Source organism: Artemia franciscana, chromosome 18 (assembly GCF_032884065.1).
Source record: "Artemia franciscana chromosome 18, ASM3288406v1, whole genome shotgun sequence".
Classification (NCBI taxonomy): domain Eukaryota; kingdom Metazoa; phylum Arthropoda; class Branchiopoda; order Anostraca; family Artemiidae; genus Artemia; species Artemia franciscana.
The window spans coordinates 894799-922662 of NC_088880.1; the positions used below are offsets into that span (position 1 = coordinate 894799).

At 34.6% G+C, this 27864-nt stretch overlaps 1 protein-coding gene across 3 annotated transcripts in view; it reads right to left on the reverse strand.

Annotated features, from left to right (window-relative positions):
• LOC136038485 (transcriptional enhancer factor TEF-1-like) overlaps window positions 1-27864 on the reverse strand; it is a 189240-nt gene that overhangs the window by 72726 nt on the left and 88650 nt on the right. Inside the window, exon 1 of one of the 3 annotated variants that reach the window (XM_065721559.1) lies at window positions 13071-13251. The exons of 1 other annotated variant lie outside the window; for it this stretch is intronic. In XM_065721559.1, coding sequence (XP_065577631.1) covers window positions 13071-13077 — 7 coding nt within the window. In that variant the 5' untranslated portion in view covers window positions 13078-13251. Of the gene's footprint in view, window positions 1-8819; window positions 8974-13070; window positions 13252-27864 lie in introns of those variants that run through there. One more of the 3 variants, XM_065721561.1, reaches the window with a different exon arrangement.

Sequence of the window (27864 nt, forward strand, 5' to 3'; positions counted from 1 at the left end):
AAGGCATTTTCAAATTTCTAGGGGATTTTTTTTCAATTTTTGCCTATGAAAATGCCAAAAAATGGTATTTTTCAATCAAAACATAAAAAAAAGTACTGTTCGAATTTAAGGGGGGAATCTCTCCTCTTTTGGTACCACTGTCAATAGAGGCTGGAGCTCACCGAAAAAGTAAAAAAGCATGGCGATTTCGCCTGAAAATACTGCCGAATTCCAAGTCAGCTTTCAACCTAAGATATTTTTTTCCACAGGAAGGATAGGCTCCGTTGTTATAAAATCAATCTATATTTTCTAAGGAAAAAAAAGGTTTCGTTTGGTCCTTAGAAAGGGTCGCCAATAAATCAGTCTTTGAGTCAGCACGAAACTTACAGTACAGGTAGACTGGACCAAGGAGACTTTAGCAAGCAACGAAAACAAATTCTGGACGAAAATATGGCAACATTGATGCTCACTTTCAGATTTATATAAGAAAAAAAAATCCGTCACAATTTTCTTTAATTTGAAAAATTTTAGATAAAATGTACGGTTCGACTGAAAAAGTGAATGTTTCCAACACTAGATTTATGAAAACGGTAACTGCTTTAAACAGCATTTAATCGTGTTCAACATGCTTAATGATGGCCTAAGCATTTGAAAATCATGTTTTTTGGGCTAAGCATTCTCATCTGATCATATTTAGGCCTAAGGATTGTGATAAGAATATCGTCGCATTCCTCATCAGCATTCTCTCTTATTGATGGAAAGAATAATTAATTAATTCTGCAGGTGATTGGCCACGAAGTTCATCTTTGGTGTTTTTGCATGTGTACGAAAGAAACAGAGCTGTGTGCCAAAACCAAAATTAGAGAAAGTAAATCCTAGAAGAGAGAAACTTAGCAGTGTGTATCAGTGTTGCCAGATGTTTGGTCTAAAGTTGTGCCACCGTAAAAGTGAAAATGCGCCAAAAGCTCCATTTTTCTAGTGAAAATGTACCGAAAGAACTATTTTCCCTCCCAAAAAATGCGCCAATTTGACAAAAATTAATGCGCAAACGCCTCAAAAAGCCCCAAAATGGCACAAATGCACCTCATCTGACCACTGGTTTGTATTGCAAAACAGAAACTGCTATTTTAAATAGTTTTTGGTTGAAGTACAAATGCTTAAACTAATTTGTGAGGAGTTGAGCGATTAAAACAGGAGGTTCGATTGGAAAAATTGCTCAAATAGGCAAATAAATCAAAAAGTAAAATATCGCTATTTTCTACAACATTACTTTGGCAACCACGGGGATCCCACGAACCACCCCTGGGTACTCCTGCCGCTGTGATTTACGAAATCTCCACACCACTTTACAACCTCTGCATTACCTTCTAGCCTCAAGAGGATAGCGTCGTCGCAGCAGCATAGTTTGATCTTTACTCCCTGAGTGTCCACTCAGGCACAGTTGAAAGTAATGCCTAAGGTAAGGATTTGGGGCTGACAGGTCTGAAAATCCCCATCTTGTGGACACGCCAGATTCGGTTTGTGATTTACTCCATCTGATGCCATTTTACAAGCCACTACTTTTTCCTGTTTTTCTTTTTCAATCCAGTTGGAAAGGGGTTAGATGAGGGATTCAGAAGCCAAATCGTTGAAGTTCATGAAACGGACAAAGGAGTGATTTCGATAAAAACACGGTCTTATCAATATAAAAACTTCACCCTTCACAAAAAAACACTAGGTGGTAGTTTCTTTTTTTCCGACACCTAATGTCATTTTATGCTCTTGCCAGTTCCCTATACTCTTTGGCACAGACTAAGTCGAATTGTTTCATTTGTATTTGGTTTTTAGTTTCAATTGAAGTGTTTAAGCTGTTCAATTAGGATGTTTGAAGGTGAAGATATATTTTTATGTTAATTAAAATTTATTTTTACGTGATACTACATCCTTACAATCGTACGGTAGCCTAACAAGTGTCAGTCAAGGTTTTTGACACTAACACATAAAACACAACGTGAAGAAGACATTATCAATTCAGCTTTTAAAAGGCTTAAACTACTACTAATAACTCACAGCAGCACTAAGCCACCTGAAGCCAACACAGCTACGCACGCTCCTTCTTCAACCTAATCTATTCAAGGCCTCTCTCTTTACACCCTCCCAGGAAGTTCCTATTTCCTTTAAATCTTTATTTATGACATCCTCCCACCCCAGACGAGGACAACCTGCTTTCTGTTTAGCCCCAGACAGTTGGCCAAAAAGGACAATCTTCGGCAATCTGTCATCCTTCATCCGCAGAACGTGACTTAGCCATCTCAACCTTTCTTTCATTATAGCCCTAGAAAGCGGACTGAACCACATTTTACGTACAACCTACTGTTTGAAATACGGTCAGTCTGACTTATACGTAAGCTTATAAGCATAGCTGTTTCTTAAAAAGCCCAGCAATTTTTTCGAATACCACATAACACTGTGATTACATTCCTGGCCAAAATCAGTTGAAGATCTTTGAGCAAAATTCTTAATTCTCAAAGCTTATCTATTCTCTGCATACTAATCAAATAATGCCACAAAATTTTTTTTTCCAAATGCTCAAACAGCTAATAAGTTTTGCCAAGAAGGAATAACAAATAAAGCTGATTATATTCCTAGCCAATAATCAGTTGAAGGTCTTAATAGCAAAATTCTCACTTCTCAAATCTGATTTATGCTCTACATACTAATCAAATTAGTACAGTGAATAAAAAGAAAATGGATAGCAATTTTTTGACAGTGGATATTCAAAAACCTTTTTTTCAAGCATTAATTTATAAGAAGGGAAGGGGGGCTGAAAATATGCTCTTTTTTGTTATTACTGTCATTAATAAGCTCTAGCTTATTAAAGGGATATATTAAAGGGATATTCTTTACGCTTCCAAGATGCGACAAAAACAACTTTGATATCCAAACCTGCAGTTCCTGAATATTTCTGTAAGAAAGAAACGATGACATAACCCATTTATGAATGAAGAGAAACGTCCAAGTATCTTAAGAGATATCTCTAAATATATAGGCTGTGATTGTTGTTAAAAGGGTGACATATGCCTTTTTGGTCGAAAATGTGTTATGTATGTATCGTGGGTAAGCTCAGCACGAGGAATCGAATGGCGCAGTCAGAATTGTCTTATCTCGTACCGTTACAAAGATAAAGAAGAGACATGCGCCACGTGGATCGCAGGGCCAAAAGGAGACACTCTCCTTTTTAGCTTAAGAATCAACCGAATTTCAGCAAGAGACCACAGCCAACAAACTTTTTTTTTCACCCCCCCCCCCGAAAAGTTACAAAAATGGCGTATGTCGCCCTTTTAATTATCACAGTCAAAAAAATGTGGGAAAAAATGGATTGGACCAATTTATAAAAATACTACTACTGCAAACAACTTACTGCAGCAACAAGCCGGCGTAGCCAACGTAGCTGCGGATACTCTTCGTTTCTCTAATTTATTCAAAATTAGATCTCTTCCACTGGATCAGGGACGACGGCCCCAGATGGCTTTTTGTTTGACCTCAGGTACATTAGGTAAAAGCAAAATTTGTGGTAGTAAGCCATCTTTCCTTCTTAAAACAAAGCCTAGCCATCTTAAAACTTTCTTTCATTCTAGTCCAAGAGCGTGGGATCAAACTACATGACAGAGCCGAAATTATTTGATGGGGTCGAAAATAAATCTAACTTTTTCCAAAATATGGTACTTATGTATTTTAGCAACCCCACTCCAGTTCTTGATCCAAGTAGGACCGGTTCTATGACTGCAATCGGTTATAATTAGCTTTCTCTCAATGAGAAAAACTACGATGCTAGTATATTTTAATTAATAGAGGAGGCTAGGGTAAGTTAGGTTAGGTATTTAATATAGTGCGTTACTTGCGGCCTGCTTTCCATAATTCTCTTCTGTAGTTTCCATAATTTGGTTAATAAAGTCTTACATTTTCATCATAGTTTGGTATATTTCATTAGGATTAACCTAACTTTACTTCATGAGTGGGGAAGTTTTAATACATAAGTAGTCTACCCAAAATATATACCACAAAGCCTTTCGAGTTGTCCCAGCCTGTTCGTCCTTAGTTAGCAGTGGTTCGAGTTCGAGCAGCAGTAGTAAAAAAAACATGAAAAGGTCTTGCCAGAAGTTTGCCATTCTTCCCTCGGATCTCATGGTGTTACCACAACCCCATTTCGAATCATTGTTATATAAACTTGTTGTTGTTGATGGTTTCCCCCCTCCCCTACAGGAATTAACTCTTTGATCGATACAAAGCGGCATATTTTGCACCCGATGTAATATCTCGCACACTTTTGCCAATGTGGGTTTCCTGTATCGTAATTCACAACTAATAAATACTAGACTCAATTTAAAATGACAAAACCACAACAGAGAAACCGCTAAAACAAAAACCTTAGGAGGTAGTCAACCATACAAGACACTATTAAATTATAAGTTAAATTATTTGGCAGACACGGTTGTCTAATATGATATAATCATTAATAAGCAATGGGCTATTGACGACGATTACTTCCCCTGCAAGCAGAATTTAGCAAATAGCGTGAGCTTGGAAATTAAACTATTGCTGCGTAATAATCGCAAGCCAGTGTTGCAATCACTACTAATTTTGTTAACATAATATTGCGCAAAAACTTGTTAGGTAGTCAGCCATACAAGATAAGATTTATTCATCATGAAATACACATACAATATTATTCCCCCAAAGGCTCTTTGGCCTGTAAAGAAGAAAAAAAATAAAATAATCTCATACTCACAGAGAGAAGAGCAAAAAGGAGAAGAAAAGAAATTATAAATAAAATAAAAACTAAAGAAAACAAAACTAAATAGACTAATAGATTGAATAGACTAAATTAGTTAAGTAGATCAGTAGATTAAATAGACTCCAATGGAATAATAATAAATATATATATATATATATATATATATATATATATATATATATATATATATATATATATATATATATATATATATATATATATATATATATATATATATATATGAAAAAAATAGATAAAATAACTTCTAAGAAGCCAAAGAATTTCTAACAATTGTTTGAACAAACCGAATGAGTGGTACCTTCGATCTGATTCAGGCAACTCATTCCACACAATATGACTTGCAATTAAAGGATTAAAATCTGACCTTACACAAGCAGTAAAAGGAACTTGAATGTGATTTTTTGTATTGAAAAGATTATAATTATTCTGATCAGAAGTGAAAGATGGCGTAACACCTAGGGGATGGGGGAGGTGACCATAAAGCTGAGAAAAAGTGAAACATGCACACGAAAGCATATACACTGACTCGAGATCAAGCAATGGGATAATTCTTTGAACGATTAGTTTCCTTAATGAGGTTAGCTTTATTGTAAGCCTTAGAAAGTGGTTTTAACAGTAAAAAAAAAGGTTGACATACATACAATTGGACAGCAAGAAACTTAAGATTGGATCAAGCAGCGAAAAAGTATTTTCAAAACTGATCCAGGGAAAGTGTGTTTAAGTTTCCTTAAAATACCGAGGCTCCTGAGTATCTTCATTTTGGTCAAATCAATGTGACGTTTGAAAGACAAGTTTTTTGTCTTTCAAAGATACTACTAAATTCTAAATTTTAATTATTTGGCAGGAATGGTTGTCTAGTATGGTACAATCATTAATATCAATGCAATATTATACTGCTTTGACGACAACTGCTTCCCCTTAAGCAGAATTTAGCTAATAGCGTGAGCTTGTAAATTAGGCTGTATTTGCTTAAAAACGTAAACCAGTATTGTAATTCCACGGAACTTATCACTTCTGATTTTGTTAACATACACACTTTAATCTTTTATCTTTTATCTTTATTAACTATACACTTATTTACTTTAAAATACACTTCATTTATTTACTATACACTTTATATTATTTATTTATTCATTTACTATACACTTTATTTACTACTTATTAACAATACGCTTTTATCTTTGAGATATGTCGACATTCGCCAGTGAATGTCAGAAATTCCGTTTTCTCTGATTGGATTCGATTAGCTTTGCGAGTCGGATATTCAGTTTTTTTGGCAAGCTATGATGGTAACAGTTAAAGTTAGGTTTGATTATGTTAGTTTAGGTTAGGTTAAATTTGGTTATAAATATCGCAAATGGATTAAAAACCTAAGCTAATCTAATCTAACCTGTCATCATCAAATCTTGCATTAAACTGAAAAAGTTGACTGGCAATGCTGTCTAAATCCAAGAAAAAAAGGTATTTCGGACATTCACCGGTGAATGTCGACATTCACAAATGTCAAGCATTCTCGATAACACACGCATATATATATAAAACAAAAGTGCAAAAACATACAGGAAAAAAAGGCTTCAGCATGAAAAATGTCCTAACTAGGGGAGGGAACATTCCCAAATCCTTAAAAGATTATCCAAAATACTCAAATTTTGCACAGAAAAAAGAAATGATTGTAAACCAACTATGTTTAGCGGAAGAATTATGACTGCATCTCCAAATTCGGCATAAAAAGATTCTATAAGAATTACATATTTTATTTCTTGAAGAATAAAAGGTTTTGAGCCTACGTACCCCCAAAAGGGTTTGCGTATCACAGTTTGAGAACCATTGGTATAATGGATTAATGTCACTCTAGTGTTGCCGGGCCCTCGGTTGAATTCCAGCATAATAACCAATTCGGTGTATTATGCTTTTACCAATATTTTTAACAATCTTAAGATATGTTAGTAGGCCTATGTATTTTTGGGTCAATGTGAGAATAGCAACGGATTGTTATAGCTAATTTTAAAGTTGCTTCCAGTTGTTTATTTTGAACACGAGATCAAAACCTGCGATAATACATTATGAGGGTCTTCATGGTTTTTGGATATGGTGTAATCAAAACCATTGACTTTTTACATATTAGAAAGATCAACTTTTTGGCAAGAAACCAACTTAGTCATTAACAAACAGAGGGGCGTAGCTCCAGCATTTTTATTGGGAGGGGGCAAGAGAAATCCACATCCAGAGAGTCAAGGAGCATAGGCTATATGATATTTTTTCTTCAAATTACTGAGGGGACCAATGCCCTCTCCCCCCCACAACGATCCCACTGAAGACACACATACATTAAAAATATTTCTAGAACCAAAAAGTACTACAATAAAGAACAATGCTGTTTATAAGAATAAGAGATTTAATGATGCAAAAAAGCTTCTGATTTTACTAAAAGATATAACAATAGGGAATATCATTTTATATCGAACATGGTAAACCGGCTACGTATCGGTGCATGATAGTATAATGTTGTTTTTTTTTCATGCGCTATGGAAGCTAAACCAAAATTAAGTTTGCACAACAGCATTACAAAGCCTCATCAAAATATCAAGAATTTAAAAAAATAATTTAAAAAAATATCGAACCTAGCTCATTTTTAAGCATTCTAGCGAGCCCGGGTGCAACAAGTGACCTGTCGCAAGCAAAAATATTATAACTAAATATACTGTAAAATTATAATTTAAGAAATATAAGGGTTCTATACATATTCAACTATTTTCTACTATACTAAAGAATATAATATGAGAAAATATCATGTCATATTAACCATGTCAACCAGCTACAAAACCCTACAGGATGTCTAATTTTTCAGCCCCCTCCCCCTCTTGCCTAAACATAATTATGTAATTGTTATTGTCCCATCCATACGAAAAACACAAGGCATTTTTCATGCGTTATGAAATGTAGGATAAACCAAAAAATAAGTTTGCAAAGAAGCATTACGAAGTCTCGTCAGGATAACAAGGATTTGATAGATAAAAAGAAAAATGACCAACCGGATTCATTGTTAAGCATTATTATATATACAGTAAAAGTGTTTTTTAGAAATATATGGGACCTACAGATATCAAAATACTTTCTGTTACATTAAATTATATAATATGAGAAAATATATTACATTTAACAATGTCAATGGGCAGCAGACCTGTACAGAATACCTCCTTTCGCACCCACTGCCCTCCTGCCTCCCCATTTGTTCATTTGTTTTTTATATTCTTGACGAAAGTAAAACAGTTCAAAACAGGGATGAAACCTTTTAATTGACAGTAAACAGATATAAAATTATTTAACTGGATATTTCGAACACATATACAGTGTTCATCACCAGCAGTAAAACTAAAAGACATGAAATATGTCTCAAGAATATATTCTTGACCCTGTACTAAACGGGGACAATTCCCTTAGCGGCCCCCCTCCATATTTGAATCACAGGCACTCTCTTAAAACAGACACAAAGTGTTTCTCATGTGCTATGAAATCCGAAAATATATATATATATATATATATATATATATATATATATATATATATATATATATATATATATATATATATATATATATATATATATATATATATATATATATATACAAGGATACATCATAAAGCCTCCTCGGAATAACGAGGATTTGCCAAAGAAGCAGCAAAAAAATTATATTGTTTATATTTTATTTTATTATATATTTTATTATATTTTATTTTATTGTTGTTCGTTGTTGGGCATTCTTGCGTATACAGGCAGGGACGTTTCAACTTTTGATCTACTGGGGATGGCCACTAGTCCCCCTGCCCAAGATCCGGCCCTTTATATAGGGTACAAACAGTATCCGTCATCAGAATTTCACAATAGGGTAACATTTTGCTTAGTTGCTCCCCACCCCCCGACACTTCAATTCTCATAAAACAGACACAAATTATGTCCATGTCCTCCAAACCAAACACAGAATTGTGCACGGAAGCCTAAAACAGCCTCATCAAAAGAATAAATATTAGACAAAGAAGATCGAACCTAGTTCGTTGTTAAGCATTCTTGTATATCCAGGGTGTAACAAGTGACCTGCCGCCAGTATATTAAAATCCTCATGCATTATACACTGCCAAAAAGCCTTAACATCTGACAAAAATCTTTCCAGCAAGAGTTCCCTCACAATAGCTATCAACCGAACTGAAGCCGAAACGCAGCCGCGCCAGCAGAGCTTGATTGCTCCCCAAATTAGGGTGTTTGGGGGATAATGCAGGTACAAATCCTCAGGGGTTTTATTCAAGCACTGTACCGGATAATTTCAAAGCTAAGACACACACAGAGGGCGGCTGTAAAATAACAAAAAATGACGGGAAAGGAATACTCTAATTGAACCGTTGGAGAAGCGGCAAGTCTGTCAAATTTCAAACACAATTACAGACAGAATAATTAGATCTAGTTGTGTGTAATTGGCTTTCTAGGCAAAAATAGCAAGTCCCATCCCCCCTTGACCTGGTCTTAATTTGCTGATAGAAAAAACCTTCAAAGTGTAGGTTACAGTTGGATAGACTATAGGAAGTTAAGGGCTAAATAGTTTGAATAAATGTGTTTATGGGAGCAAACATACGTATGTTTACATCTCAAGTGTAAATACAAACGTGGACCTTGGTACTGGCAGATTCAGAGGCAACCGGGGGACCCTCAGCCCCACCCCCAATTTCGGTACTTATCGGTTATATAATGGACACTCGGGAAGTGAAGTTCGATTAATGCTAATGAAATGAAACAAAATATGATGAATATATAATAGTTTAGGAACAAATTTGGGCTATATATTTGCTCATTAGGGGGGGGGGGAGCATAGCATATATTAAATGCGTTAAGTAACCATTGCTGTATTTAATATATGCTATGCGCAAATGTGCAAATATATATATATCCCAAACTTTTGATACAGCTAGTGAAATAAAACAAAATACGATGTAACAAAATAAAACAAAATATGATGAAAGCCATCCAAAATTATCGAAAGTATAAAGAAGTTACTTGACCAGTTTCTTGTGTCGAAATTTTATAGTGTCTATTATATAACCGATAAGTACTGATTTTTCCTGCGCCTTTATGTCTTATTTTTTTCGGTTCTGTACTCTTTTTTTTAATAAATTTGTCAATTTGGTCAATTAATGGCACCATTGTCACATTACGCCCTCCCTCAAGATTTTGCTTATTGGCACCCTTGTCACATTTTCCCCCAGGATTCCGCTCTAGATTTGCGTTCCAAAATATGAATTTAGGTTATTTGAGTAACAGAATTTTTCACCCTCAACTAGACACTTTCATAGACATTCTTACTTCCTTACATTCGGAAAATTTATCGCAACTAGTTTAACAGGGCCACCACCTAGTGTCTCGATATAGTCCTAGGGTTATTGATATAGCCCTATGGCTAATTGGAGAAAAAGTACAGACATATAGTCTGAGTGGAGACATTAGCCTTTTTCAAGAATGTATAAAACGATATAATTTTTGTACTTGTAGTTAGCCTACACTAGAAGAAATTCGTAAAATCCAAATTTGATGAATATAGCGAAGTAAGATTTTTTTTTATCATAGTTTTAAGTCCAGAAGAGGGGATAGCTAGAGCGTCACCGAGATTTCTTCCCTAAGTCATCAAAGTAGTACACAGTGTTGCCGACGCGGTACAGCTGTACCGTTTTTGGAACAATTTGGAGGTCCTGATGCAATACGGTACATTCGGAAAGTGTTTGCTACAATCAAATTTTTCAGTACATTTTGGATTTATTTGCTCCTTTCTTACTCGGATATCTGTTCAAGTTTTAGTTTATCAAAAATTTTCTTCTTGTAATACAAATTTTTAACCTACTGTTCAGATTGTACAAATTAATCTTTTGTGGTACAATTTTAGTCGAAATACCGGTACAGCTTATTTCAAAGCGTTGCCGGTAAACTGTTCGCAGTTCATATAATCGACTTACCGAAAAATTTACCGCGTTGGCAACACAGGAAGTCAATAGTTCGTGTGTTATAGAACTCACAAACATCGACATGGTTCCCGATTCTGCTTAGGGAGAGGGCAACCCCCAGCCCAAAAGGAGATGTAATTTACTCTTTTCTGTCAGAATTTGGGGTAAAATTTTAGATGAGGGGATTTTTGAATATCTTGGAATGCAATTGAGTTAGGTGAGTGAAACTTCCAGGAATGGATCCAGAGCCTCCATGATACTCTGGTAAGGTCTTTAGAAACATCTACCTTCACACCTTTAGCAATATCGGTAAATATATGACGGTCCGTATTATTGACTATTTAATACTCTGGCAAGGTCTTCAGAAATGTCTACCTTCACACCTTTAGAAATATCGGTAAATATTTGACTGTCCATATTATTTAATATTTAATGCTCTGGTAAGGTCTTTAGAAATATCTACCTTCTCCCCTTTAAAAATATCGGTAAATGTATGGCTGTCCATACTATTGACTTACCAATAAAGTGAACATACCACTCGATGCCTTTTTTATACTCTTTACGACTATAATAATCGCTTTTATCCCAAATTTAAATTTAAGCACTTTTTGACCTAACCTTATTATAAATAATTTTGGCACTGAGAAAATGTAATATTATTTTGTCGAAAACTAAAATCTTCGCCCTCATTTTTGCTCAATCCCCCTCTCCCCAACGGACGTTTGTATAGCCCAAATTATATGTACTCAGTGAATTTTCAACAGCGCGACTTTTCTTCCTGTCACTTGTCTACTGTTTGCTGCTAAATTAAGTAGAAAAGAGTCGCTCTATTGAAAATTAAAGGAATACACAGAATTTGGGCTATATATTTGTCCATTGGGATGGACGGGGGAGGGGTAAAGTGATTGGTTGGTAGAAATGACATTAGTAAGTATTTGAAACAATAATTACAGTTGCTTAAACTTAAAACACAACTTTTGTGTACACCCTCTTCTGAAACAGAAACTACAATAACAAACTATTCGATTTCGCACTCGAAACCTCCCAAATTTAATACCCGAAACCTCCGAATACTATTATGACAGTGTGGTTGTTTTAACGCCACGGCGGTTTTCCGCCACCCAGGAAATCTTGCATCATCAAGAGGATTAGTTGGGTCAGAATAGACAGGTTAGGTTAGTCTATGTCTATGTCTATGTTTTGGTCTATGTTTCTATTTCTATGTCTGTTCTTATGTCTATGTATATGTCTATATCTATGTCTATTCTGACCTAGCTGAATTAAAAGGTGGCGGAAAGCATGTGGTGGCGTAAAACCGCGGTGGCGTTAAAACACTGCTGCGATTACGACAATAGAATCTCAGCCTCCCCTCCCCCCTGTAATTAGGTTGGCCATAAGTTATTTCTATCTTATTTCTCATTGTGGGCTAACTGTTAATGGGGAAGAAGTACAGAGGTATTACAAATTTTACACATGGTCAAGGACTAATTTTGGCCCTATTATGGGGGGGACTGGACGAATCTGTGACGGCAGCGACTATTATGTTTAGAAAGTGTTGAATATAGAATCAAATGATACTACTCAGTTATTGTAACGTTAGTTCAGAAGAGGACATAGACAATGAATTGAAAAGGGAATAGTTGTGGGAAAAGTCAAGTCATGGCCAATTGTAGAAAAGGCCAAGACAGATTGACCAATTAAATGGGCATCAAGTCAAGGTTACTAATCCTATTTCTATGAACGTTCTCCATCTGAGAGATGTAAGTTATCTTTCTAGTATAAAATTTGAAAGATAATTAGTCTTAAAAATTGGCCACGGTGTAAAACATACAAATGATTTCTGTATTATGTCTATATTTTGAGAAGTGGATTATGACCCTCACCAGGGCTTCGCTACTACTGTCAATCAACTAATTCAAAGAATGTTCACTATTTTGGCGACACCAGAGTCATCTTTCTTATTTGTTAAAAACGAAGAAATCGGTCTAAAAACACCAACGGTCTTGTTAAGATAAAAGGCCCGAACGAATTGAAACCTCTTTCTTTAGAGTCAAGGGCCCAAGCCTCACCCAAGAAAATCTAGGGCCGAATGCCTGAGTGATGTAACTGGAGGGAGCTTTTGATAGTGAGAAGGCCAACGAAGTCATTTAATTTAGGCAAAACAGTGTAAAATATATAAGTTCCCCAAGGGTCGGATAACTTACTTCTGTCTCTTAGAACAAATTTAAAGCATGCACCAACGCGTCATTCGAATTCATCAGCATCATTTGCTTTGTATATTTACAAAACAAAACTATTGACATGAACCACTTACCAGTCATAAAAATGCTCTATTCCAATCAAGTACAATCTTAAAAACTTCAAGAATTCAAACACTCGCGCCCAACGTTCTTTTCATTGTCCACCTCATTCCGAAGATTCCAGCAGGTGGCCGCCGTAGAATACCCGATGGCCAGCAGCCACATTTGGATCAAATTGATGTACCTGTACTACCCGTCTTACTGGTTCCGCTAATGATAGGTTGCATCAAAAAGAGAAAACTGGATCCGCTCACCAGCCAGAGGGTTCCAACAGAAAATAATAAATGCACCTAATGACCAGTATTTCGAAAAAAAACTGTCTGAATGCTCGCTATTAAATCAGATGTACCAACACCGGTAGGGAATTCTGAGAATCAAGACGAGCCACCAAAAATGAAAAAAATGAAGAACGCTAGTAAAAGGAGTAGTACATCGGGGAAGGGGGGAGGGAAATCAAAGCGATAAGAGATGCACATATATTCGTGTTTTGGGACCAAAACAAATGGAACAGGATTAGAAACAAAAAATGACAATCACACTGGACTCAAAACAGCAAAGCCAAAACAATAACACTCAAGAAACAGGCGTCAGATTTATTAAAGATTGGTGTCAAACTTCATAAACGCATAAAATCGAAAGATTGGGCAAAAAAATGAGTCGTATCGTTTCATCTAGCCTTTGAGCAACCCCGTCGGCAGGGGATGGAGATCTTCGCCCTAGGGACGTACGCAGAGGGGATCTCAAAATCTGCCACCCTCCCCCCAAAAATCCTGAATTTTTGGATTTCTTACTTAATGGCATCTAAATCTGCTTTTATTATTCCTCCCGCCGCCCCCCCCCCCAAAAAAAATGCATGCCTCCTTTTGCCCCATAAAGTATTCAAATTTGAAAAATACCGAGCGCTCTAGTCCTTTTTCTATAAGTCGAAAGTGATTGAAGACCAACCAGGTCCCATTCCTAAAACTGTTTTTGATATCTGGTCCTTTTGTTACACCTTAGGACATCTGATCGACATCTTGAGGTACCCATTTTGTACTCTCTCATTGGCAGCTCAATTTTGCGTATGGGGCAATTTTTCCTCGAAGGAAGTATCTGACCAAATCACAAAATTTACAGCCGTCTGCCTAAAGGCTGTGGGGGGTTCTTCTCATCCCCATAGGCAGATTTATTGTACCTCTCAATTTGACCTCCATTCTGTTTTTTTTTCACTTAAAAAGAGACTTAAAATTTTAATTTTTGTTCGAATGGGCCATGGGGGAAACTTATCGTATTTTTTTTAATTTATATAAATACAGAATTAGTTCTAAGGGAGAGACGAGGGGAGGGTGGAGGTAGAAACTGATGTACAATCCCAAGGGCCGTTCTCTTCACGCTTAAGTTTGACTTTTTCTGTCGGCTCCTAAAGAACAACCGCGCAAGCTCAAGGGCAGTTGAATAACGATAATTTTTACAGCATTATAAAACTTTCACGTAAATTTGGTACAATTCAATTAGGTCTTCTATCTAAAAGGAGCCTAATAAGCAAATGACACTAGCCTTTGGAGGTTCAACACCGCCCTTATTTATGGTAATTTATAAGTTTACTTTTAGGTTTCATTTCTTCAGTGAATAGTGATTTCTGCTCGCATATGTTGTACATCTTCTTTAAGATACTTCAAGCTCATTTTTAATTCAAGTTTTAGTTTTCACTGAAAAACTATTTCCCTCTAAATAATTCCCTTAAAATAAAATAAGGTATGAGAGCCTTGTGCAGAAGTCAAAACTTCAGAACAAACCAATCATAATGTACCCGTGTTTTAAACCCTGTTGGCAATTAACCTCCAGCTATTTTAACAACGGACAAAGGTAATATATAGCAAAAAAGGACCTTAACACCGAATACTCTTACTAAGGCGCAAAAAAAACATGAATAGCCCTAAATAATGACTCGGCTGATTTAGACTGACATACTGAAAGACAAGAAAAATGATAGGGCTGAAAAAACGAATTGAATTGAATGAAGAACTGATTAAACTGAAAAGTTTGAGTTTAGTAGTGTCATAATATATATTTTTTTTACAAATTTGAATTAGTCGCTCTTTCATTTAACAGCTAACAATTCATCAATTTCTAGCAACTGAAACTAAATGAGGTCATTCAACCTTAAGTGAACCGTACGCTCAGACACAGGCACAGGAACTTATTCGGGAGGGGGGGATATAAAAATCTAAAAATCGCTAAATGTTCTAGGCTTCCGAGGATCTGCACGGATGGTCTTACCGTGTGCGTTCCTTTCTAGTCACCTTAGGGCCATCAATCTAGCAATTTCATAGGATCAAACTTGAAAACGATGAAAACGGCGACAGTTAGGGGGGCAAGGCGGTGGTACCCCCCCCCCTATATTTTTATGCCTCTAGGTTCTAGGTTCTGGGAATTTTCGCTAAAAGAAGACAAATTTGTTTCCCCTAGATATTGGAAAATAGATCCCCCCGATGCGACCGATTACGAACCTGATCAAATATTCTCAGGATTTCATAGTTTCCTCACAGGGATAGAAGCAAAATTCTCCAAAAAAATTTGGTCTCCAAAAATTTGATTTCGTCGTTAACCCTGAGTCAAACCTTTTTGGAATAGTATTGTAAAAATGGAATAAATAGCAAAAACTAGGGAAACCTGGTCTATATTTTTTATTTTATTTATTTGAGTTTCGCAACAGTATTCATGCTAGGTGCATGGTTCTCATGAATTTATGTTCTATGTGCTCTCATGGTTAGACAGCCGTAAAACGTCCATGTTTATTTTTCTCACAATCTGACAATAAAAGTGAGAAACCAGATAGGGAACAAAAAGGTTTGTAACCTTGAAAAAATCAGCCTTCATATCGGGTGCTGAGTGCCAGCAACGAGATCAATTAACGAAAATGAAGGAAACCAAGGATTCTTTCGATTTTCTATGAAGGTAAAAAGGGTATTTTTATAATCTAGGGGAATTATTTTTTCGATTTTGTTAATGAGAATTTCAAAAGAAGATATTCTTCAAAATCTAGGGAGCAACTGATTCCCCGGACTTTTTGCAACCAAAATATCAACGTGAGCAAAGTAAAATAATTTCTGGTGACCCCCCATAAAACTGTATTAAAACACAGATTCAAGACTTTCAGCCTTCGCTGCTTGCTTAGGTTTGTTTTTTTTTTTTATAAGTCCGATCAAGTGTTTCATTAATTAAACTATGAACAGAGTTGTCATTTTACGCGAAACATAAAAAGGAGCATAACATCGAAAAAGAAAAAATCACATTATTTAATAAGAAAATATAACCCAAAATAAAAGCAAGCACATATGTCGGAAGACAAGAACAAAAATAAAAACAAAGAGGGTTTGATAAAAAGAAAAACCTTTTTTTTTTTTTACTAAATGGCCTTTATAGACCGTATGGTGTCCCTGTGTCATTCAAGGTGGAAAAAGTGTCCAAAAAATTAAGTGTCTTTTTGGCAACCCCGATAGGACGAAGCGGATTCAATGGTAATCAACTCCATCCCCGCCCCGCTCGTTTGTCATCTTTATCTCTCAGACAATTTTCGTGATTTTAGTAGAACAGCATCTGGCCAGTGGCTATTCGAAAAGGCCTCCAGGTGGGGTGACTACACCCGACCGTCAGCCAAACTTTGGTTCAAAGGTGAGTATAACCAGAGGCGAATTCGATTATGTTGACGACAGACTGATTCAGCGTTTTGCACGAGTAGCTTTTGGAAGAGATGATAGTCATGATTTGTTACACTAGTAAACAAAAGAATAAAGGATGAATTGAACTTGAGATTAAGGGGCTATACAATTGGCTGCTCTCTGATCAATGTCCTAAGCCTAAAATATTTCTCATTTTACAGTAGCCTATATGTTACTGTGAAAGGTATATATGTATTATATCGCCAACACTCAGGAAGTGAAAAAATATCAAAACATGATGAAAATATAATGCTTTAGAAACAAATTTGGGCTATATATTTGCACATTAGGGGGGGGGAGAGTGATCTAACCTCCGTCCCTCCTATTGTGCAAAAACTAGCCCGAATTATATAATTCCAATGTATTATGTCACCCGCCACTTGTTTTCCACTGAGCGTAAGCTAATTGTTTCTGAATACAGACAGACAAAACGGGTTTGTTATCGAGTTTTACATAGCGTAAACTTGAGTGTTGGCGGTATAACATATAAGTAAGCTGTGAAAGATCAAAATTGAAGAATGTCAACATTCAGTAGTGAATATCCGAAATTACTTTTTTTTTCTCCGTGGATTTAGTCAGCTAATTCAGTTTTATGCAAGGTTTGATGGTGATAGGTTAGGTTTTTAACCCATTTCTGACATTTATAACCTAGTTTAACCTAATTTTAACTTTTACCATCAAACTTTGCATAAGACGGACAAAGCTGACTTGGCAAAGCTGCTTGAATCCAAGATATAAAAAGGAATTTCTGAAGTTCATCGGTGAATGTCGACATTTTCCAGATTTCGGTCTTTCACCGGAACATTTACACAAGGAGATGCCAATAAGCCTTATTTATCAATGGCTCAGCGAAGCGTCGCCTAGAATGGCTGAATTTTATTAAAGTGGTAAAATTCTACAAAAGTTACTATCAAACAGAAAATAATCACGGAATCTTACTTGTATTGACCGTACATGGCCGGTTCAGAGGATACCTGGCATGAACCCTTCGACCTCCCAATTTTTGTCCCAGACGTAGAGAAGGAAAAAAAAATACATGTAAACATTTTTTGCACACATTAACCTTAATAATCATTATCATAATTTTGTAAACCTCCCTCCAAAAGAAAAATCTTGGAAACGGCCCTGTGCCCGTATGCATACTTGTGGTTAATGACCAGGGGCACGAATTCATGAAAATATAGAAGGACTTTTTCAATTCTTTTAAACGAAGATACAAAAAAGGGTAATTTTAAAAACCAGTGATATGTACGCAAAGGTCCTTCGCGTCTAGACACTCCCTTCTGCACTGTTAGACTTTTTGGGATTTTTTTTTCAAATTTTCCTGACTTTTCCGGATAATTTACCTGTTTTAGGATTGGTTCAAGCTTGACAGGTGAATGCGCAAAAAAAGCACAATCGTAATTCAAGTATGCATCAGCTAGTGAGTTCTGTATACAAACTTGCGAAAATGACCACTAGGTCTAACAAAAGATTTTACTTAAACAAAACCAGAAAGTAAATACAGCATAGGCAAGGTCACATCGCCCTTTAAACTAAGGACTTAAATCGAACGAACTCCTTGATGACCAAAGACATCAAACAAAGAAATAGTTTTTATCCGCACGACCCATCTGACGTCTATTCAAGTGAAAACCGCATTTTATAAGATTTTTTTTTTTTTTTTTTTTTTTTTTTTTTTTTTTTTTTTTATCGCTAAACTGAAGTTTCCAGGACGTCTTAAACAGCGTCGCAGCGCTGGAACGTGAAAAAAAATTATACGCAAAACTAATTAGTCAAATTTGAGAATTCTTTAAACGGTTTTCTTAACTTTCACAAAGAATCTCACAGAAATAAGGGTACTTATCGGTAATATAATAGACACTCGGGAAGTGAAGTTCGATTAATGCTAATGAAATGAAACAAAATATGATGAATATATAATAGTTTAGAAAAAAGTTTGGCTATATATTTGCACATTAGGGGGGGGGGGGTAAAGCATAACATATATTAAATGCGTAAACGAACCATTGCTGTATTTAATATATACCATGCTTTACCCCCACCCCCTTTAATGTGCAAATATATAGTCCAAACTTTTGATAAAGCTAATAAAATAAAACAAAATATGATTAAAATATAATACTTTATTAGGAAAATTGTAAAATTACAATTTAGAATTATGTACCCACAACGCAAAAATGTCATTAAAGAATCGCGTTAAAAGATTTCTTCCTTCTGCCTTTACTGCCGCCCCATCTTTGCCATCCAAATGATCGACAGTATAAAGAAGTTACTTCACCAGTTTTTGTGTCGAAATTTTATATAGCCGATAAGTACCGAAACAAGTTCATTTTGGACACCTCTCTAGTATCTAATATCTACTCTCCATAACCTTGTGCTCATCTTGCAAAACCAATTGTTCCCCACAAGTTATACACTTACCCCCAAATGGTGTTTATTTGTACCACGCATGGTACATCTGCACCATGCCTTTACCATCTGGTGTACGCAGTTTTAAAAGAGGGCGATTCCTCGACTAATCCTCAATATAACATTTTCAGTTTTTAATTAGAACTTAAGTCTTCAATAATATTTTGAAAATGAAAGGCTTTGAGAGTTGCAATAAGGTTAATAGATTTATATAAATATATTTTGTTAAGCGTATAATAGAAGGGGAGGTCAGGTAACACTGTCCCTATGCTCTTCTACGAAATGTTAAAGGCAGTTAAAGAACGAAAACTTGAATACCAACTGATTTGTTCTGCTGTGTAAAATTTTTAGCCGGTAAAAAGAAAGCAAAGGTTTTTTTTTGTTATAAATAATATCTTAGTTTCTCTGTAGTTAGGTTAGTTAGCAAAAATTTGAATACCAACTGATTTGTTCTGTTGTGTAAAATTTTTACACAGATTTTAGATGTACGCTTAGGTTACATCTCAGGAAACCGGTTTCATAGCTACAAAAACAAGTGCTGGATGATACAATGCATTGGACTTTGACAGAATGCATTGGACTGTATAATTTGGGCTACATATTTGCACATTAGAGGTGGGGGTGGGGTTAGGTTACGTCAGGTTGGGTTAGGTTTCGGTAATTTTGTTTCTAAAGTATTATTTCATCATTATGTTTTCTTATTTTTCACTAGGATTAACCTAACTTCACTTTTTGGGTGTTTCCAATAACCGGAAAATAACTAATTTTTTGTCAAAAATTGCTCACAATTTTTGTCAGGACCGCAGAACCTTAACTTGGCATAATAACTAGTAATATAAAAACTACATTATATAAAACTATGTATATAAAAGTTATATATAAAAACTAGTAATAACTAGGCATAGTAAACATAATAACTAGACATAAATAGGCATATTTGAACAAAACTAGTCTCTGACGCGGGTTTCAATTGTGCTTCACGACCATTGTTCTGTAATCACTAAAAAAATTAAAAATACCATATCAAATGCAGGAATAAAGATAAAAGGAATACTACTACTACTAGAATTTATGACCTTATTGATAAAGTGAATTTGAATTTTCACTTAGATGTATTCTTTGTATTTGGACAGGGTAAAAGACAAGAGACGTTTGCATAATATAGGCGTTTACTGTCTGCCGGCTTTTCGAGGAAGCAAAATGCCAGTCATATGACATCTCAAATAGGGGCTTCAGGCTATCTGTTACCGTTGTACCTAATTTTATCAATACTGTGTTATTCCCATATACATAGCCTACATGAGGGGAGGATTCGGGGTTCAGACCCTCTAGAAATCCTAATCTTTCCCGAATATTTTAGTACTTTTTATCCAAATTCCCAAAATCATTTTATTATTCACCCCTCCCCTAAAAAAAATTATTTTCTTTACGACCTGTTATTCCTACAACCTAGAATGATTTCATACTTGAGTGTTCTAGAAATATGCTAACAATTTTTTATCAAGTACAAAAAAAATTATGATTTTGAGGAAGTTAAATAGAAAGAGCAAAAGATAATTATTTTTCCGTAGTTTCATCAAGGGGTCACAGTTTTCCATAATTGAGAATTTTATTTCAGTTTTATTTTTTTAATATTGTTGAGAAGTGCTAAGGAAAGACAAAAAGAGGAGTTTACACAAAATAAGTATCTTAAAAACTTAGAAAAAAAACGCAAATCTATTTTTGTTGAAAAAATTCTATTTGGACGTTCTTTTTTTTTGGCAGTAGGCCTGGCAGGCGCCACATTAAAACAAAAAACAAAGAAGAAGAAAAAATGTAGGCGAACAATCATAAAAGTTAAGCTAAAAATATATGGCACCAAAAAGTTTAAGAAGGTTTATCTTTCCTTTGAACGCATAGTAGGCTTTGAGAACCAGCAGATTTCTATTGTTAAGTTTTTACGGACGAAAGCTTTGTCAAATTCTACGAGTTTGTTTTTCTTATCTTCCAAATGTAAAACTACCACAAATCACCATGAATAAATAGATCCTAAAACGAACAGAAATTACAATAGTTAAACAAGTCAAACTCAGAACGAGCAACAATTAAAAGGAGTAGGGCTGACAACCCCCATGTCTTCTCAAGACCAGAACATAATTTGCACTTTACAAAAAAAATAAATGAATAACTCTGTATTGTCAGTTTAATATACATATTCTGATATCTATTCCTTCCACCGAAGAAAAAATTTGATTCCAACAAAAAGTTTTGCTGAACTTCAAACAAGAGAATAAAATCCATTTTTTCTGTTGAAAGTGTGATTTGTTGTTTGTATTCCAACAAATCAATGAAATTATTAAGACTTATGTAATTTTCAGTAGAAAAAATATAATTTTAAACATAAATAGGTTATATTAATCAATACGATTTGGACTTCAACAGTAGTTTGAAGTTTCTTGAATATCATTTTAAATTTGACTTATAGTACCATTGAAAATAATACGTTCAGTATATATTCAATTCAAACTATAGCAGAAAAAGGGGGATGCTAATTGAACTGTGAGTATAAAAAGATAATATAAAAAAAAAGGAAATATATTTTTACTTTGAACTGAGTTGAACTTACTTGTCTGCAAAATGAACACACAAATATTTATGTAAAAAAAATTATCTTTTAACTTTTACAGTTGCTTTTTTATATATATTTTTTTGTGAGTTTATGTAGGTAGAAAATTTCTTAAGATGCCACCCCAATCTTAACATTACTAATGATGAGAATATATAACTTTCTGAATTCAATTTTTCTAATTAACAACGAAAATCATTTCGTGGGAACAACTTTTGCTTTTGCGATGAACGTCATTTTTATAATGAAACCCAAAAAGTGTTCCAAAAAAAAAACTTCCCTAGATTTGCCATAAATTTGCTGCTTACACGTAAAGGACACGTGGTTCCTTTACGTACACGTAAATTTGCTAAACAAGTGCACATTTCAACCGGACTAGAAAATGCTACACTTAATAGCATGAATAGTGCTTCGAGAACTCCGGTTTTTTATTAAAAAATAAAATAAATAAAAAATTAAGAAATAGGATGTTAAACTGATAGGTTTTATCAAACAGTTCATAGCATTAAACTGTAATTAAGGAGCGACTCAGCTCAATGGTAACTGAAACTCAAAAATGGAATTTTGATAACAATTGATAAGAATTGGGTTTTTATGCAGATTCCAAATATATAAATTTCATTACGTTTAATATTACCTACTAAATGCTACAAGCCTCAGAAGAAAAGGGAATTTTGATCGATTAAGGGATTTTGAAAACAGGGAGCCTGATTTTCGAAAAAGGGAGAAACACCCCCAAAAAAGTCAATGAATCTTAATATGGACACAGAGCTCAAAACCAACTGTAGCAGATTTTTTTTTGTGCTACAGTGGAAAAATATTCAACTATTGCATTTTTTATAGATATTTTATCTATAAAACAAGGACCTTTGTAGTCAATAAGCATAAATCCCTTAAAATAAAATATTGAAAAAAAATTCTGCTAAATTAAATTTTGAGTTACTGAGATTTCCAGGAGATAATAAAATCATAAATTAAACCCTCAGTTTTCATTAGTTTTTCCAGATCATCCAAATTTTTATAGATATTTTATTTCATTTTATTGGCAATAGCTGAACTCTTGTGTGTAGTGATTTCCAGTTCGTTCTAAGTCTGACTCGAATTTGGGTTTTCATCAGACCTGATGAGTAAGTCAAAGGTATTCAGAAAAGACAGGATTGGTGGCAGTATTGTTGCAACCGTACAGCTCTGGAGGTACAAAAAGGGGGGAGAGTCTTTCTCTTTATTTGTGCCTCGATTTGATTTCATCTTCATTTCTGGTCCGTGTGTCACTGTTTCCTGATCGATATTTCTTTTCTTCTGTCGGCCTGCTACTACGCCGTTGAACTACTGATTTCAACCATGACCAAGTGCAGCCGTTAAGAGGTGCCATATTGGGAGAAATTTTTTGTTGTAATTTTCTGTTCTTGTAAAATAGATGAGTTTTATTTTTGGTATTTATTAATGCTTCAGAAAGAAAAAGGGAAACTGAATCATAGTAATAGATATTGGACTGCAACAACGCTAGTGATGGAAATCCAGTAAACAAGATGGAAATCAAATAAGGATCTAAAAATCCAACATGTTGTTTTGTCAACAAATTGAAAATTAAATTTGTGTATGGGAATCCAACATTTTTGTTTCTCAACAAATTGAAAATTCAATAATTATCAGTGAATCCCAATAAGGTATTTAATATTCAATTCGCCGATTTTCAGGTGTCGAAATTCCTATGTTGTTGTTGATAAACATTAGAAACAATTTTTGTTGAATCTCAAACAATTTTTTTACAGCGTATAGTTTTAATACTTCTTAATTTATTAAAGTCAAAAAAGTGAAAACACTTAAAATGTATTTTGTTTTCAGTAAAGTGCAAATTATGTTCTGCTCTTGAGAAGGCGCGGGGGTTGTCAGCCCTAATCAGTGTTAATTTTTGCTCGTTTTGAGCTTGACTTCGTTTTGGGTTTAATGTATTTATTGATGTTGATGTGTGGTAATTTTACGCTTGGAAGATTATTTGAATATATTTATACTCATTTTTGGCTTAATGGAGCATTTTAGTATTCTTTGAAAACTTATTTTGTGGAAAAAGTTTTTTGAATTAATTTATTTTGGTTTTTTATTGACAGAGTCTTTTTCATGGAGAAAATATTTCTTTTTTTTTTCAAATTCGACTCCATAGTTTTTTTCTTTGAAGATTATTTGACTTTATTTCTGCTCATTTCGGTTTAATGAATATCTTTATTTTTCTTAAAAAGAAAACTTGTTCGGTATGCTTCCCATTAACAAATAATATCTGTAAGAAATTAAATAAAAAATTGTTCAACTGAAAGTAAGGCGCAACATTAAAACTGTCAACGTCATCGATGAAGTTCTTTTATAGAATTTCAAAAAAGCTTATTATTCTAATTAAACGACCATTGTGTTTCAGGAATCGTTCTTAAGGAATTAGAACAAAAAATCAAATCTTTAGCGTAAAAAGCAAGGTTTTAAGGAGGAGCAACCCCTTTTATTTACGTAATAATTTCTGTTCGTTAAAGTTTTTATGTTGCTCCTTGCTTTCCGTTGAAAAAACCCTCCCCCCTACGTAAAATCCTTCGGTGGAAATTTCCTTTCGCGTTCCTTTCCCATGGGTGGGATTTTCCGTGCGGGGGAATTTTCCAAGGGGGGGGGGGTTAAAAGCCGACCATCATCCAAACAGTAGATACAGCATTATTCAGACAAAGTGAGGCACCGATTTACAAAAATGTCAGGGGAGGGGCCACGGATTTCTTTCGATTATTTTAGACGAAGATGTAAAAAGGATGTTTTTCAAAATGAAGAGGGGGCTATTTTTGGTTTTGTTCGATTTCTTAGAAGATGAAAATACCAAAACAGACATTTGTCAAAATCTGGGGAGGCACAATTACCCCCTTCCCCCGTTGGTGTCCCTGAACAAAAGCTTTTTTCACCTTTGTCACTAGAAAAATTCCGTTGAAAAAACTTGTTTTTTTTATAATTTGATTTCTGATGAATAATACAGGGAAATCCGGCTACACTTCAGAAAAAACCCTCCCCCCTACGTAAAATCCTTCGGTGGAAATTTCCTTTCGCGTTCCTTTCTCTCGGGGGGGGGGGGGGGGTTCCGTGCGGGGGATTTTTCCAGGGGGGTTAAAAGCCGACCATCATCCAAACAGTAGATACAGCATTATTCAGACAAAGTGAGGTACCGATTTACAAAAATGTCAGGGGAGGGGCCAAGGATTTCTTTCGATTATTTTAGACGAAGATATAAAAAGGGTGTTTTTCAAAAGGAAGAGGGGGCTATTTTTGGTTTTGTTCGATTTCTTAGAAGATGAAAATACCAAAACAGACATTTGTCAAAATCTGGGGAGGCACAATTACCCCCTTCCCCCGTTGGTGTCCCTGAACAAAAGCTTTTTTCACCTTTGTCACTAGAAAAATTCCCTGGCCTTGTTTACTTGTGCAATTAAAAAGATATTTATACATCTACTAAAATACTTTCGATTCTAGAACTATTTATTATCTTTCAGATCACTTGTCAGCTAACAAGTTTCCAAATTTAAGAAAAATTAGAATTCTAGTCATAGCCCCCTCAGGACAGACCTAATACATGTCGAGATTTGTTTTTATTATTATTCTACGCACAGAGTTTGAAAATACCCCACTTTTCTTTAATTGGTTTTGGTTTTTGAGATTCGATACACAAAAGTGAAATAACAAGCATAAGAGGGTGAGCTTCTTTGGAAAGTAACAAGCGGAAAAAGCAACAGAGCGAATAACCCGGGATAGTGTAAAATCCTGCATTCAATTCAAAACTAGCCCAAAATACCCAACATGTTGAAATAATTTAATTCTATGGGGGAAAGCGAAAAATACTTAAAGTACCAAGGACAATGAAACCGAATCCGTCTATTTGAACTGGCTTAGTGGAAGCTTAGCCATATATATGCATATATATATATATATATATATATATATATATATATATATATATATATATATATATATATATATATATATATATATATATATATATATATATATATATATATATATATATATATATATATATATATATATATATATATATATATATATATATATATATATATATATATATATATATATATATATATATATATATATATATATATATATATATATATATATATATATATATATATATATATATATATATATATATATATATATCATGAAAAGAACGATTATATATATATATATATATATATATATATATATATATATATATATATATATATATATATATATATATATATATATATATATATATATATATATGGAATTGATTTTTAAGAAACGATTTTTTGTAGTGGCGGGCGTCAATTTAAAAAAGAAACGTGGATGAAGGATCAGCAAAAATGAAGTTTGTGGTACAAAATAGCTCAAGAAGGCACATCTATTTTTTGAAAGGCTAGTGGATTTGGGAACCAACATATTGTTAATATTTGGCCTCCTGTCTGAGAGACCTATCTATTTCGGTCAATTTCTTTTAGTGCGCTGATAGAAATCTGTAAGATATCCCCGGAGTAACCAGTAAACGAGGAGGTTGCCAAGTGGCGTCAATTCAAGGACAGAGGAGAAAATGTCCCCTCACCTAGATTCTACCACTCCCCCTAGACTTCGAAAAATACATTTTTCTGGCATAGTTTCCTTGAAAAATGCCTTTTTGGATATTTTCAATGAACAGGTTGAAAAAATGACAAATTTTTCCCCAAAATTTTCCCAAATTCATTTTGCCCCTCCCCTCCTAATTTTCGTGATTTAGTACCACTGTTTATCTGGCATTTCTTTTTAGTATTAAAATCACTATAATCAAAACTTCTTCAAGGGCCACATGTGCTACGCAATCTGCTGATTAATCCAAACAATATATGCCGTCGCAGCTAAAATTAAGAAGCATGTTTCACATACTTGCGATTTTCTAGGAAAGCGATTATGAGGTTTTTTCATGGCTAAAAATAGTTCCCGCAAAGAGATTAAAGGCCTTAGCTTTGCTCTTTTGTTAATTTATAAAATTGTACATAAAACTTTTTGTTTTAGGCATGACATCTTTTTTCAAATACCCAAAATGCTGAATCAATTTCATTCTATTGAGGAGAGCGGAAAATGTTGAATTTTCCAGAGACATTTTTTTTTTCTTGTAAGACATCATTAGATACAGTAAATAGACGGGATCAATTCTATTGAAGTCAGTGTTGAAATTTCTTTAATTGGGCTGGTAGAAATCTACAAAAATCATCCAATCAAAACCAAGCGGCCATCCACTTTCCACCACGCTTGGAACGCGACCCCCTGGTGTACATGATTTCTGAAACTGGGCGTCCCCTAGCTCAAAACGCAAAGGTGTCCCTCATATATTTTCTAAAAATGGGTTAGAGAGTAAGACAGATTTTTTTTCAGTGGGTGCTTAGCCATTGGTCGCAGTAGAATAAGTTATAAGATAATACGATAATACGGCCATAATACGAAAAAAAATGTCAACTTCTCAAGCTCAAATAACATCACGTACTATATCTATATTTCAAACTAATCCATATTATTGAGCGCTATATTAATATTATAGTTTATATATTATATTATTATATATTAATAGTTTTACATCTAAATTTAAAAATGATTAAGTAAAACATACAAGGTTTTTTAACTGAAAGTAAGGAGCGACATTAAAACTTAAAACCAACAGAAAAGGGCTATAAGAAAAGGGCTGCACTCTCCTGAATGCCCCGCTCTTTACGCTAAAGTTTGACTCTTTCTCTCAACTCTACTTCTAAAACAGTATAAATCTTTAGCGTAAAGAGCGGGGCGTTGAGGAGGGAGCAGCCCCTAGATTTTGCTCTAGATCCGCCTTTGGAACCAGCTTCATTTTTTTGGAGACTAATGTTTTTTGTCTTTGTTCCATCGTTAAAATATCGGTAAATGCAGCTCAACAAATACGGGCAGTTTTACTTGGAGGGGTGCCAATAATTTTAATTTCAGTTGCTTTGTGGCATAGACTTGGAATTCATGTTTTCAAAATTGGAAGCGTCTGCAGAATTGCAACCGCTTTTGTTAGACAAAAACAATATT